This window comes from Terrapene carolina, unplaced genomic scaffold (assembly GCF_002925995.2).
Source record: "Terrapene carolina triunguis isolate 2854851 unplaced genomic scaffold, T_m_triunguis-2.0 Scaffold85, whole genome shotgun sequence".
Classification (NCBI taxonomy): domain Eukaryota; kingdom Metazoa; phylum Chordata; order Testudines; family Emydidae; genus Terrapene; species Terrapene triunguis.
Genome location: NW_020664436.1, coordinates 58,709,525 through 58,721,898, shown reverse-complemented (window position 1 = coordinate 58,721,898; position 12,374 = coordinate 58,709,525). Strand labels below are relative to the sequence as shown.

The 12,374-nt window shown below is 39.3% G+C and overlaps 1 protein-coding gene across 2 annotated transcripts in view; it reads left to right on the top strand.

Annotated features, from left to right (window-relative positions):
• NKAIN2 (sodium/potassium transporting ATPase interacting 2) overlaps positions 1 to 12,374 on the top strand; it is a 745,702-nt gene that overhangs the window by 314,507 nt on the left and 418,821 nt on the right. For both annotated transcript variants that reach the window (XM_026649837.1, XM_026649836.1), the window contains exon 2: positions 3,952 to 4,089. In XM_026649837.1, the coding sequence (XP_026505622.1) occupies positions 3,952 to 4,089 (138 nt within the window). The remainder of the gene's footprint in view (positions 1 to 3,951; positions 4,090 to 12,374) is intronic.

Genomic DNA, 12,374 nt, shown 5'->3' with positions numbered 1-12,374 from the left:
TTTGTTTAATATGGTAACCCTAAGGTAGATGGTAGCACTACCAGACTCTGAAACAAATTTCTAATTACTGGGCTGGCTGAGGGACTTTCGAGCTCTGCTCAAATTGTTTGATTTCATTTTTAATGATGTGTGATTTCAGGACTCCATCTTCATAACTGAATTCAACAACAAAAAATTCTTCATGGCATCCTGACACACACAACTATAATGGCACGAGTCTGTCTGTCTCTGAACCTTGTCATGCATAGGCTTCCAGTTTAAAGAAAACAGTCCATATAATAGCCTTAGAAAAATAACAGGATTAATAATGGAAAGAGAAGTGAATGAAAATATGTTAAGTGAAGATTTACTATAGAATATACTCTTACTCAGTTTATATAGCCTTGTAAGCAATTTTTGACAGAACTATTAGATCTGTCACAAAAAAACCCTTTGATATATGTTGATGCAATTTCTTTTTAGCCTTACAGTTACAGTGGGAATATTAAGTTCCCTACTTTTTTATAATTAACTACAGTACTGCTATTTTCTTCCATAATTGGTACACTTATCTGTGTGATTTCCTACTGTTTGAATGATTTGCCTCATCCCCTCTATATTTTGTAACTGACTGACCCCCCATAGTTATTCAACTAGAAGTCTGCACAGTTTATTTTCTTTTTACAACTGCTTTGCCATTCTCATTTTACTGTTTTTTCAGCTGATGAAAATAAGAGCTCTCTGTTATGAATGAACATTTTCCCATTGTTAGACAGTTAATAATAATGCTTTAGGCAGGTATTTTGTTGATACTGTTACTGGATTTCACAAAGACCTGCACAGTGTCACAGATGGATCTCATTTATATAAATTAATAGTTAAAGTAATTTTATAATGATACATTTGGAGGTTTAGGGGGACTGGGATTTTGTGAAACTTGCAAGACAGCTTGGTCTTTTAGTCACATTATTGCAATTACAATTAGCACGTTACGCCTTGCTTCTTTGGGAATTCTTCTGACATGTAGTGTTGCTGTGGTGTATAATATTATGAACCAGGCTTGCAGAATCCTGGGTAACTTAAGAACAGTGATTGTCTAGCTTGGTCCATGACTCTCTTAAGCAAAATTCTAAGCAAAAATCAGGATGGGCTATCAATCTGATATACTGTACAGTGCTAATCTGTCTCCAGAGAGGAGGAATTACAGTGGTCATCATTAAATCTGGGATTTTAAAAGGAGCATAAAACTCAGTGGGATTGGGATGCCAAACTCCCTTAGATTCCTTTAAAAATTCCAGGCTAAGAGGTCAGCATTTGTCAATAGACAACATATAGTTGCACTTTCCTGATATAAATTGGGGGAAAATGTGGTATCTGTTATCACTATGTGGCAGTGATTGGCAAATGCCGTCCTTTTAATGGTGATGTATGTATTTGGTAACTTTTTAGCAAGGTCTGGCTGTATTTTGGTTCTTGAATGCCTTTGTGGACAGGGAAATACCTCCAATAAATTGTACCACCTAAAAAATTGCAGTGAACTAAAATTAATTATTCAGCTAGCATTTAATTTCAGACACAGATATTAACTTTTAAATTAACTAAAAGTGTTCCTGACAAAAACACCTAATTCAATTGATCCACTGTGTCTTATAAACTGAGTAACTATTCACCAACAGATTTTGGGGTAGGGGGGAAATTGCAACTTCATATAGGAGCAGCGGATTTAAAAGAAAAAATCCCAGTTCAATAAGGAATTCTCAGAATTCTCACTAGAATTCTTGTCTAGAAAAATAGGTTTGGTCAGGGAATTTTTTTCTCTGGAGGATGCATTTAACGTTATCAGTGTTTTTTGGATATGCAGTTTTGAACGTGCATAAGTGTACAGGCTGCATGTTAATGAAATGTAACTACGCAAGTTAACACATTCTGCTGAATTCTGAAAGGTGTTCCTCTTCAAACCAAACTGACGCTTTGATTTTCTTACTCTGGTCTAGCTACTTCAAGTGTTCTTGTTTGGCAAGGGTCACCGACTGCCCTAACTTGTCTGGAGATTAACATGATGTAAATATTTCTAAAAAAGAAGCTATCTTGAGGATTGTGTAGCTATTCGTATTTGCTGTGTAACTGACAGCAGTGGTGACATTATTAAAGTTTGTTGGGGCTATTCCCTGCCTATGATGTGTTTTATATTTGATTTGCGTATAGGTAAAGTTTTTAAAGTTTGTATCTGTGTGTAATATAAAAATAAAAAACCCAAAACATCAAACTACTTTAAAAGAATGTCAGGTTTGCAAAGTCAAGCACTCAAAAGTTAGGAAATGCCAGAATAAAGGTTGAGTGCTCACCTTAGTTCAACGCCTTTCTGCATATGCATTAGGATACAGTCGTCCATGACATGATCACATAAAAAAGGAGGGCAGAAGTGGGGGCGGGAAGGGAGTACGGAGGGAGGGAAAAGGTAAGCAAGGGTGTGTGTTTCTATAGCCAAGTCAAATAGAAGGCAGTAAGTATTTGGGAGTAGGGAGAATTACAGTGACAGAAGGGATAGATTAGGGGGAAAACAGAATGAATCGGTTCTGCTGTGAAGGAGAAAGAGGGATGGAAGGAGATTGCAGGATGAGGCTTATTGATGGGAGAAAAGATGTTGAGGAGAGATATTGTAACTAGAGCTGTGCAAATAACTGATAGTTCGGTTTGCTGGAAGTTTGGTGGGAGGGCAAATAGAAAAAAATAAGAACTTTGTTTTGAGTCAAATGATTATTTTGTTTAGATTTGGGGCATTTTTAACCTTCTATTAATAAAAGCAAAGGGAATGAAGAGCTAGATTCATAAAACAGAGGCAGTAGTGTCCTCCTTTATCCCATAGCCAAGTGGTTAGGGTGTTCACCTGGGATGTGGTTCAAATCCCTTCTTTAGGCTAACCCTTGGGCTATAGGTTATTCTGGGGTGGGTTTCCCTCAGTGTCTCCTGTTGAAGCTGTTCCACTTTGGCCCAATGACTATTCAAGTGTTTCAGAAAGAGAGAGACTCTATAGCCTGGTGGTTAGAGCACTCACATGAGAGGGACATTCCCAGGTTTTGATCCATGCTCCAATGAATATTTAATTATTTATACCAAATGGGAACAGCTTCAGCAGGAGAGATTGAGTCCCACCCTAGAGTATCTAGTAGTCTGGTGGTTAGGTCAGTGACCTGGGAAGGGGGAGACCTGGGTTTCTGTTCCCACTCCAAAGCAGGGATTCAGACCTGGGATTCCCACGTCAAGGGTGAGTGCCTGAACCACCAGACAACTGGATATTGGGGGTGTGGTGTGGTGGAGTGAGGGAACAGAGGGCTGGCAAACACAAACTCCTGAGTTTTTGTGAATGGTGCCTATCCCTTGTGAATCTATCCTGAAAAATCTAAATGTTTCATTGTGATAGTGTCTGAATGAACCACTTCAACATTTCAAGGGGGAAAAGAATCATTTATTTATGTTTTGACTAAAACAATTTGCCAAAATCAACACAGCTGTGGAAATCAGTTAACCAAATCAGTTGATCCAATATGCATTTTTTTAATTGAAAAAGTTTCAGCTGAAAATATTTCACTGAGCTCAGGTATTAAACCCACCACTGACTTTCAACACCACCGAAGAAGTACTTTACTAGCATTTACTAGTGTATATGATAAAATGATTTGTGCTGTTTCTGCTGCAAACACAACATCACTGTGAACAGGGTCTGGTATCTCAGCAGAATCACCCATATGAATATTTTAGCTAACTGCATATAACTCAGTAGACTGTCAGTGAGAAATGCTGCTTTCACTAAAATCAAAGGGTGAAACATCACAAACTCATTTCATTATACTGCTGAGTGTACTAGTTTCAAACTCAGGACAATTTTCTTGTTTGGGGGAGGGAACATGTCTTCATATCTATTTTTTTTCTGACCTGTTCTAATCTATGCATTCTGATGCTTTTAAATCCTAGGTTTGTGTGCTGGAGAGGCAGATATTTGACTTCCTTGGTTATCAGTGGGCACCAATCCTGTCAAATTTTGTGCACATTATTATAGTCATACTTGGCTTATTTGGAACCATCCAGTATAGACCTCGCTACATAACAGGAGTGAGTATCATTTATGTTTTTATTTTCTGAGCATCATAAAAATGGGAGAGATGGATGTGCAAACTTTACCCTTTTGCTTAGGAATTAAATATACATCTCACCCTTGTTTAACCTGCATATGTATTTATTTTACAACTGTAACATTGTTATGGTTCACCTACCATAATTAAATAACACCATGGAACAGCAGCTGAAAATCAATAATCTCACAAAATATATGAAAATATGAATATAGCATAAGACTTAATAAGTTAACATTTATTAGTACTTTGGAATCCCCAAAGAAGAGATGATATAGAAGCACAAACTATTATACACACTGGATTTTACCTGTTGATCATTGAATTACTGTAATTTGTATTGACTGTTTCTTATTAACCCATGTTGTTTAGAGAGCCAAAAATATGCCTGCTTCTTACAAATAAGACAGTATTGTGGGTGTGTGAGGAGAGGAAGGTAAGGAAGTGACAAGACAAGAGTAATAAAAGATAGTATGTGAATCTCAGGAGTTGACCTGATTTTTTTTTCCCCTTCATCCATCCTCCCTATAACCTATCTGCATACACACAAACAAATTGGGCTATGTTGTACTCTCAAACACATTACAGTTTTAACTAGATTTTAGATTTACATTTTTAGCATTTTGTTTTTAAAAAAGAAAGATCTAAAAAGTTTAAATCTCAAAAACATTGCTCAGAATGACTTTATCTAAAAATAAATCCATAATAAAAAAAAATACTAATTCAACAGTACAGTGTAGATTTTTCACTGACACAAACGCAAATCAGGAAATCCCGAAGCTGCCGTTTCATCATCAACAGTAATTCAGCCTTCAGGCATATGCTTGTTTGTCTGATTTGTACTGGTCACTATGGGATGAACTGTGACTTTGCCATAAGCCTGTTTTGGAGTTAGTGCATTGTTGAGACGCTCCTGGATCAGCCCAGGAGTGAGATTGTAATTCCCCTTGCTGCTCCAGGGAGGGAAAGGAGTAAGTTGTGTTGGGTCTGTACCTGGCTCTGAAGAGCTGGCATCCCCTCTTACACTGTTACACAAGATGTGGGTAACTGGCCCATGAGATAAGGGGTCATGATGTTCTCCTTATGTCCTTGTAGTCCCTGAGCCATAGATTAGTCCTATGGTATTAATGTTAATGAATGAATATTAGTATGTGTAGGAGTGAAAATGTGCTTCTGTATATATGCAGTGGTGTTGTAGCCATGTCGGTCCCAGGATATTAGAGGAACAAGGTGGGAGAGGTAATCCTTTTTTATTGGACCAACTTCTGTTGGTGAGAGAGAGAGAGAGAGAGAGGCTTTGGGTCTGAAGAAGAGCTTGAAAGCTTGTCTCTTTCACCAACAGAAGTTGGTCCAATAAAATGTTACCTCCCACACCTTGTATCTCTAGCCTGAGATCTACACGGCTGCAACAACACTGCAAACATCTTATATATATGGAAAGTGTGTGTGTAAATAATATACGCATGCACATAATTAACAGTGTTGCCAACTCTCATGATTTTATCACAGGTTTCATATTTGGAGTTTTTCATCAAGTCTCACCTTCTGCAATCCTGTGATTATGTGAGAATCACAGCTTTCCTTTTCTGCAAAAGAGTCAGTTTCTAGTCCTTATGGTTGTAGGGGAAAAAAAGCTTGAAAACAGGACCCGAGTGTACCTTAAAGGCTAAGAAACCATAAGGCAAATAGAAAGAACGTAACACGTATTATTTATATTCTTATGATTTACATTTTCAGTCAGCTCTGAAGAAAAGAAAACACCCACTTTCACACCTGGAAACATTAAAAGGGAAATGGGATTTTATCAAATTTTTGCTTTTAAAAAAATATTACCTTTGGGCTGAAAACCACTCTAAGAAATTTAAGCACTTTTATTTTTTTTTCTGAAAATGCCAGAATATAGGGGCTTATTCTTAAAAGGGCCACTTCAATAGGGAAAGGCACAGTTTTCTGCTAGAACCATGACTATACCCGAAATCAGAATGAATTCAAATTCTAGACTAGTCATAAATAGACTTTAAACTCCTGGGCTGATGCCATTCCTGCCACTTTTTCCTGTTCATTGTCTCATACACCCTCTCTTAGAGCTGCCCCCGATTTTACTCTTTGTCTTAAAGGGCCTTTAAGGGATGACCTGGCATCCATTGTCTAGAACTTAAGTATGAACCACATACAGCAGGTGCCTGATGCTGCTGCACCCCTGCAGCTGGACAGGGGTGTGCAGCAAGTAGCCTGATCGTCCCAAAGGACATCTAACAAAGGGAAACACTCCCTCTGTCACTGCAACAGCTGCATAGAGACCACTTTCCCCTTAGTGCTGTTACAAGGAATCACACTAGGAATTAGAAGTTGCCCCAGCTATCACAAAGTTGCTAGGAGACCACAAACTCATGAGGCATCTATTACCCTCCGGTCAGCCTGTCAGCTGAATGTAGTGGTATAATGCATGTTTCACTTCAGCTGCTGCTCTGTTTGGAGTGAGTGTGTCTGAGGATGGGAGTAGACTTATTCCTGCCCATCATGGTTTTCATGGGTCCATACCATGTATTCCATTGAAGCTAGGAGATGGAGGGAATTTCCATCTGAAGAACCAGAAGGTGGGTGCTCAGTTCCAGGAGAGCACAGTAAGGAGTAAGATAACAGTCTTCTGGGCCTGGGGACTGTATCAATGAGGTTTGCTTATTTCCAGGGGTGTGGGTAGGGGTCTGTAAAACTCAGACTGCCAAGTGAATATGCAAGGGTTAGGACAGCCATCTTCTGTGAATGTACCCTGCATCATCCCTACTCCTCAGTCATATCAGTATCTGTAATATTTCTTGCTTCTACAACACTAATACATTTTAATTTTATATAACATTCTTCATAAAGGGTATTACACATTTTCTAGAGACAGTGAATCACAAGTTAAAGAGAACAGAAGGACTTTAAGGTGAGATTTAAAGAAACAAGTTAGTGTCTCAGAGGGATGTGGAAATGAGTTCCTCACAGATGTGACACAACAAGTGAATGAGTGACCTTGAACTCTGGAGAATCTCAAGAAGCAGAGAGAGAGGGGGATAGGAGGCCAAAACTGGCATACTGGGGAACAGGTGAATATACTGTCAGATCTTGAGAGATATTTTAATTGAAATGGGAGATGGTAGAGGCAGACAGAGAAGGTGGTTAAGGTAATATTGCAGGAAAGAATAGTATGGTTGAAGTTCAGAGAGCAGATATTAGAGGTCTGTCAGCGTTCAGAAGTGACATGATGGAGATGTGAATGTGTTTTTAGCAGAGCCGTCAGTGGGGACAGGCAGTATAGATGTCTGGGGCTTCACCTAACCAAGGGGCCTGGGAAAGAGCTGATCAATCTCTTCCTCATCCTGGTGTGAGCCACACACAGAGGCTCAATCTCTTCCACTCCACTTAGGATACTTCCTGCAGAGCAGATTCAGAATGCACTGATGTGTGCAGTCACATTTCCTGCTCTACAGCTGGTTTGAAATGCAAGAAGTAGGAGAAAGCTGCTGAACACATTGATGCTGTGTGGCTCCTGCTCTGCAGAAAAGTTCAGCATCTGTATTCATCCTTTTTCCCTCCCCTTCCAGGAGTTCTGAATATGAGGGGCGAGGGATGTAAATATTTGCACTAGGTTCTATTCCTGTCTCCTGACAAAGAAGGTGAAAACATTTAGGAAGACCCCCAGTCTGTAGGGATGATGGGGTGGTAAAATTGAACTCTGTGTTGCTCCTTTTGCCATGGGAAGAAGGTGCAAGGAAGGTTAAAATGGAGTGATGTGAAGCAATGAAGGAGAGTTTGGGGATGGGAAATGCGCAGAGGGGAATTTAAGGAGAGAGGCCACTGGGTGTCAGTCTCGCGTAGAAATAGATGTCAGCTGCCACTTTGGAGCTTTTGTCCTGTTGGTGTTGTTGAACCTGATTCTTCTAGACTAGAGCTTGTTCCAAGGTATGTAAATCCTGGATGTGTGCCTGATAGAAAAGACCAAGATAAAGGAGAATTTTGGCAGCATTTTGGAGGTGATAATTGGCAGCCTTTCAGACAAGGGAGGGGGAGGATTTACAGGGGGAGGGCAGGGAAATGGATTAAAGCAGTGGTTCTCAAACGTTTTTTTTCGTGGACCACTTGAAAATTGCTGAAGGTCTCGGTGGACACTTAATGATCTTTCCAAATATTGTTTGTACCGTTAGCTAACTATTGTAAAGCGCTTTGGATAAAAGCGCTATATAAAAAAACTTAATAATTAATGTTTTTTTGTGCTACAAATAAAAGCACACAACTCATATTTTAATATCAGTAGTCTTACCTTTCTAATGCGATGGATGTGCCCTCTTTCCCCTGCCGCAGCCGCCTTCGAGCTGGGGCTGGGAAGGAGGGGGTCTCCCCTGCTGCGGCAGCCACCGAGCTGGGCTGGGAAGGAGGGGGGTCTCTCCCTCTCTCCCCCACCGCAGCAGCCACAGAGCTGAGGCTGGGAAGGAGGCCGTCTCTCCCTGGAAGCTGCAGCCCTGGAGCTGGGGAAAGTCACCTCTTTCTCTGCCCGCCGCAGCCCTGAACATTCCAAATTCCCCCCACCCCCTCTTCTCACCCCACCTAGCCCCTGTTCCTCCCAAGGCCACCACCTCACTTTGCATGTGAATCTTCTCCAGGGCCCAGGCACCTAATGAGTGGAGCCACGCCTGTGCGGCTCCACTCATTAGGTGGGTGGCCCTTCATTCTCTTGTGTGCAGCCGCCCAGGCACGTACCTTACAAGGAACTTTCCGCGGACCACCAGGACCACAGTTTGAGAATCTCTGGATTAAAGGTTTGAATAAGATTGCTGATCTTGGGAGTGAAGAAAAGATCTAATATAAGAGACATGAGACAAGAAGACCTTTTTACCTAGAAGAGGAATTTCGGTTTTTTAAGTCTGCAGTAGTAGGGAACTATAATGTAACTAAGCAGTTTTTAAAAATTACATCTTACCAAATTTTAAAATTAATAATAGATATAGATTGTATGTGATACAAACATACGAGGAGGATAAGAAACAAGGTAATGTTGCCATAGTTTAATGTATTCTATTATATCCCTCTATTAGGGATAACAATAAGAAAAAATAATAATAGCAAACATTAATGAAGACTCATATAGACCTCTGAAAGTACTAAAGAACATAATATGCTGGAGAAAAAGAGCAAAGATTTCAATTTACCACAACACAAATTTGCAGTCAGTTAAAGGAGGACGAATCTTATATAGTCTAATACTTGGCCGCATTAAGTCTTGGAGAAAAGAACAGATTATCATTGGTACATTACTTAACATGTAATTGCTGATATATATTAAAAGAGCGAGAGAGAGGCAATTACCTTATGTCTGAGCTTCTTGCAGCATCATCAGTCTGGCAGACCATTAGGCCCCAGAGAGTATAGCTGAGCTAATCCATGCCTCCTTTAAAGCAAAGATTTGCCAATTGCCTCAAGCCTTGCAGGTAGACCAACTCAATGCCATATAGTGAATTTATCCCGGAATCTGCCAAGATTTCAGGAAATATTTCAATAATATGTTGAACTACACGTGGCAACTTAGTACCCACTGTACTTTTTAAAATGTTCATGGTGATGCATAAAAATGTGCAGAAGCTCATCTATAACATGCATCTATCAGGATATTGTCGAATAGTTCAGCTACAAATCAGCTGTCCCACAGAAATGCTTAAACATAAGCCAGTAACAAATAGGAATAACAGTGAATCTCAAGAGTTCTGGATCACCCTGTTCTCTGCTACCTTTTTCACTTTGAAATGTAGGTTCTGGGTATTCAGTGAGTTAGGAGTCATCAGTATTGGTTTTGGTAAAATAATTTCAGTGATTTTTTTTTTTACTTCCAAATATCTTATGACAGAAAACACAATCGACTGCCAGTGCTTTTCCCAAGAAAAGCTATTTACTCACAGTATGAGAAAAGTTTCATATTTTCAGCATTTTCTAGTAACATTTTTTGTGAGGTTAAGTCTTGCCTTATTGACCCCATTCAATTTGCTTTCCAGAGATTTGTTTTCTTTAAAATAAGGCAGTACATGTCTTCAAACCCTGCACAGGAATTATCCAAGAAAGATATTTCTGCTCTTACATTCTGTATACCTTTGGGGAAGGATACTCCTTTATGATCAGTGTAACTAAGAGAAGGCTGAAAGGGAATGAAGTCCCTTACATGTTTTGACCACGCTGTGAAGCTTGATATTCTTGAGGTTCAGGAACCTCGTATCCTAGCCAGAGGCACTCACTTAAGTGGTGGCTCCTTGAGAAGTTCTTGTCTAGATTACGATCCTTTAAGGCAAAACTTTCAGCAGTTCATTTTACTATTTATGGTATGCTGCAGCACCAAATCATAACATGAGTTAAGGGCATTACAGCCTCAGAGAATCAGCTGGTTCATATATTGCAAGTACAGGTAAACAAATTGTATGTATAAAGAAGCATTTGCTCACACAGTTTACCAGTTTGAAAGCACAAATGCTAATTTGTGTTCACAAATAATAGGCTTTTGCACACACAATTCGAAGCCCCTGTTGCTGTTGGTAACACAGTTATGGAAGTGTGGGACCTGAACATTTTTTAAACATATTGCCTAAGAACAGATAATTATTTTCTTGAACTTCTCATTATTTGAAATTATTTCCCATAAATATTTGACTGTTTGCTTTGTAGAGGAACAATGTCTTCTGACACTTGCTATTTATTTTGTTAGTCAGTCTTGATTGGAAACATAAGTTATATGTTCTCCCCCCGCACCCCTTACACACACACACACACACACACACACACACACACACACACACACACATCCTAATTAGAAGACCATAATTCTTAGATACAAGCTTCTGGTACAAAAACATTTAAAAAATACAAAATCTCCTTTCTGCAAATATTATCCAATATCTGCATCAAATTGACTGTTTCTTTAAACATCCTGCCAATGTCTTCATTTGCTAAAAGATCTGTTGAAATTAAAACACAAGGGAGGTGAGCACAACTGAAGTGAACCCATTTAAAATTTTGAATAAGTAGTTGTAGGAAACATTTTGCAGTATTCACAAAGCTCTTGCTGTGTGATTGGCTTTAGTCAGATTGGAAATATTATAAGACTAGCCTTTTAGTTTGTGTTTTAATACTTGTACTTACTGTCCTGGAAGGAAGAAACCAAGAAGTACATGTTCATGGATGTACATTAGAGAGAAATAATAGGGTGTCAGATAAAAAGTGAAATAGGTGCACAGTCAAGAGTGCTATAAATATCTATATACCAACACAAGAAGCTGAAAAGGCTAAACTAGGGGATCTTGGATGCCTGGCAATAGAAGATAATTTTGATGTAAAAGAAGTTCTGAAACATGGTGGAATGCCAAAAGTCCATGGAATACTGTGTCACTTTTGTGTACATTATACAAGGAAGACCCATTTGGGTGTAGAAGTTCGGGAGCAGCATTGTACCTAACAGATGTCATAAAATCTAATGAGAGGGATTATCTGAGTGGAAAGTCCCATACAATAGAATGTATATAGCTACAAATCCCAGATTATAAGAATACAAATATACTAGTAGATTTATACTGCTAACTTTTTCACCAGAAAGATGATATTGAGTGTGCAAAGGAGAGCAAGATCAGAGGCAACAAATCTGTAATAATGGGCAACTTTAACTACCTGCCGGCTGATCAAATGTCATGTCAGGGCAAGGTTTAGAGAAGCAAATTTTCAATATTTTAAGAAATTGCTTCTTGGAACAGTTAGTTCAAAATCAAACAAGAGCAGAGGCTACTTTCAACTTAGTTCAAAGTAATGCACAGGAGTTGGTTCAAAAAGTAACTGTACTGAGTCAAGAACTAATAGCGACTACTGTATGTTTAAGTTCACCACCCTGTGGAGTGGGATCTTACCAAATACTGTCGCTGACACTAAACTTCAGAAGTAGGGATTTTTAAAAAATAATGAGGAATCTAGTTAAAATGACCCTAAAGTCAAAAGTGAGGAATAAGCATAGGGCAACTTAATCCTAGCACAATAGAGTCCCAGAAAGCATGTATATCGCTAAATGGAAAAGGAGACAGAGGGAAGGGGAAACAGCATGATTACATGCAGGGGTGCCACAAGGGGTGGTGGATTCAGAAGGGTGAAGTGACTCCCCCCAACACCTTTGGTAAAATGTTGTCTCCTGACTGATAGTGCTTCTGCAAGAGAACCCCAAGAGAACCCAGAATTTAAAGATTGGAAAAGCTCTAATCAGGC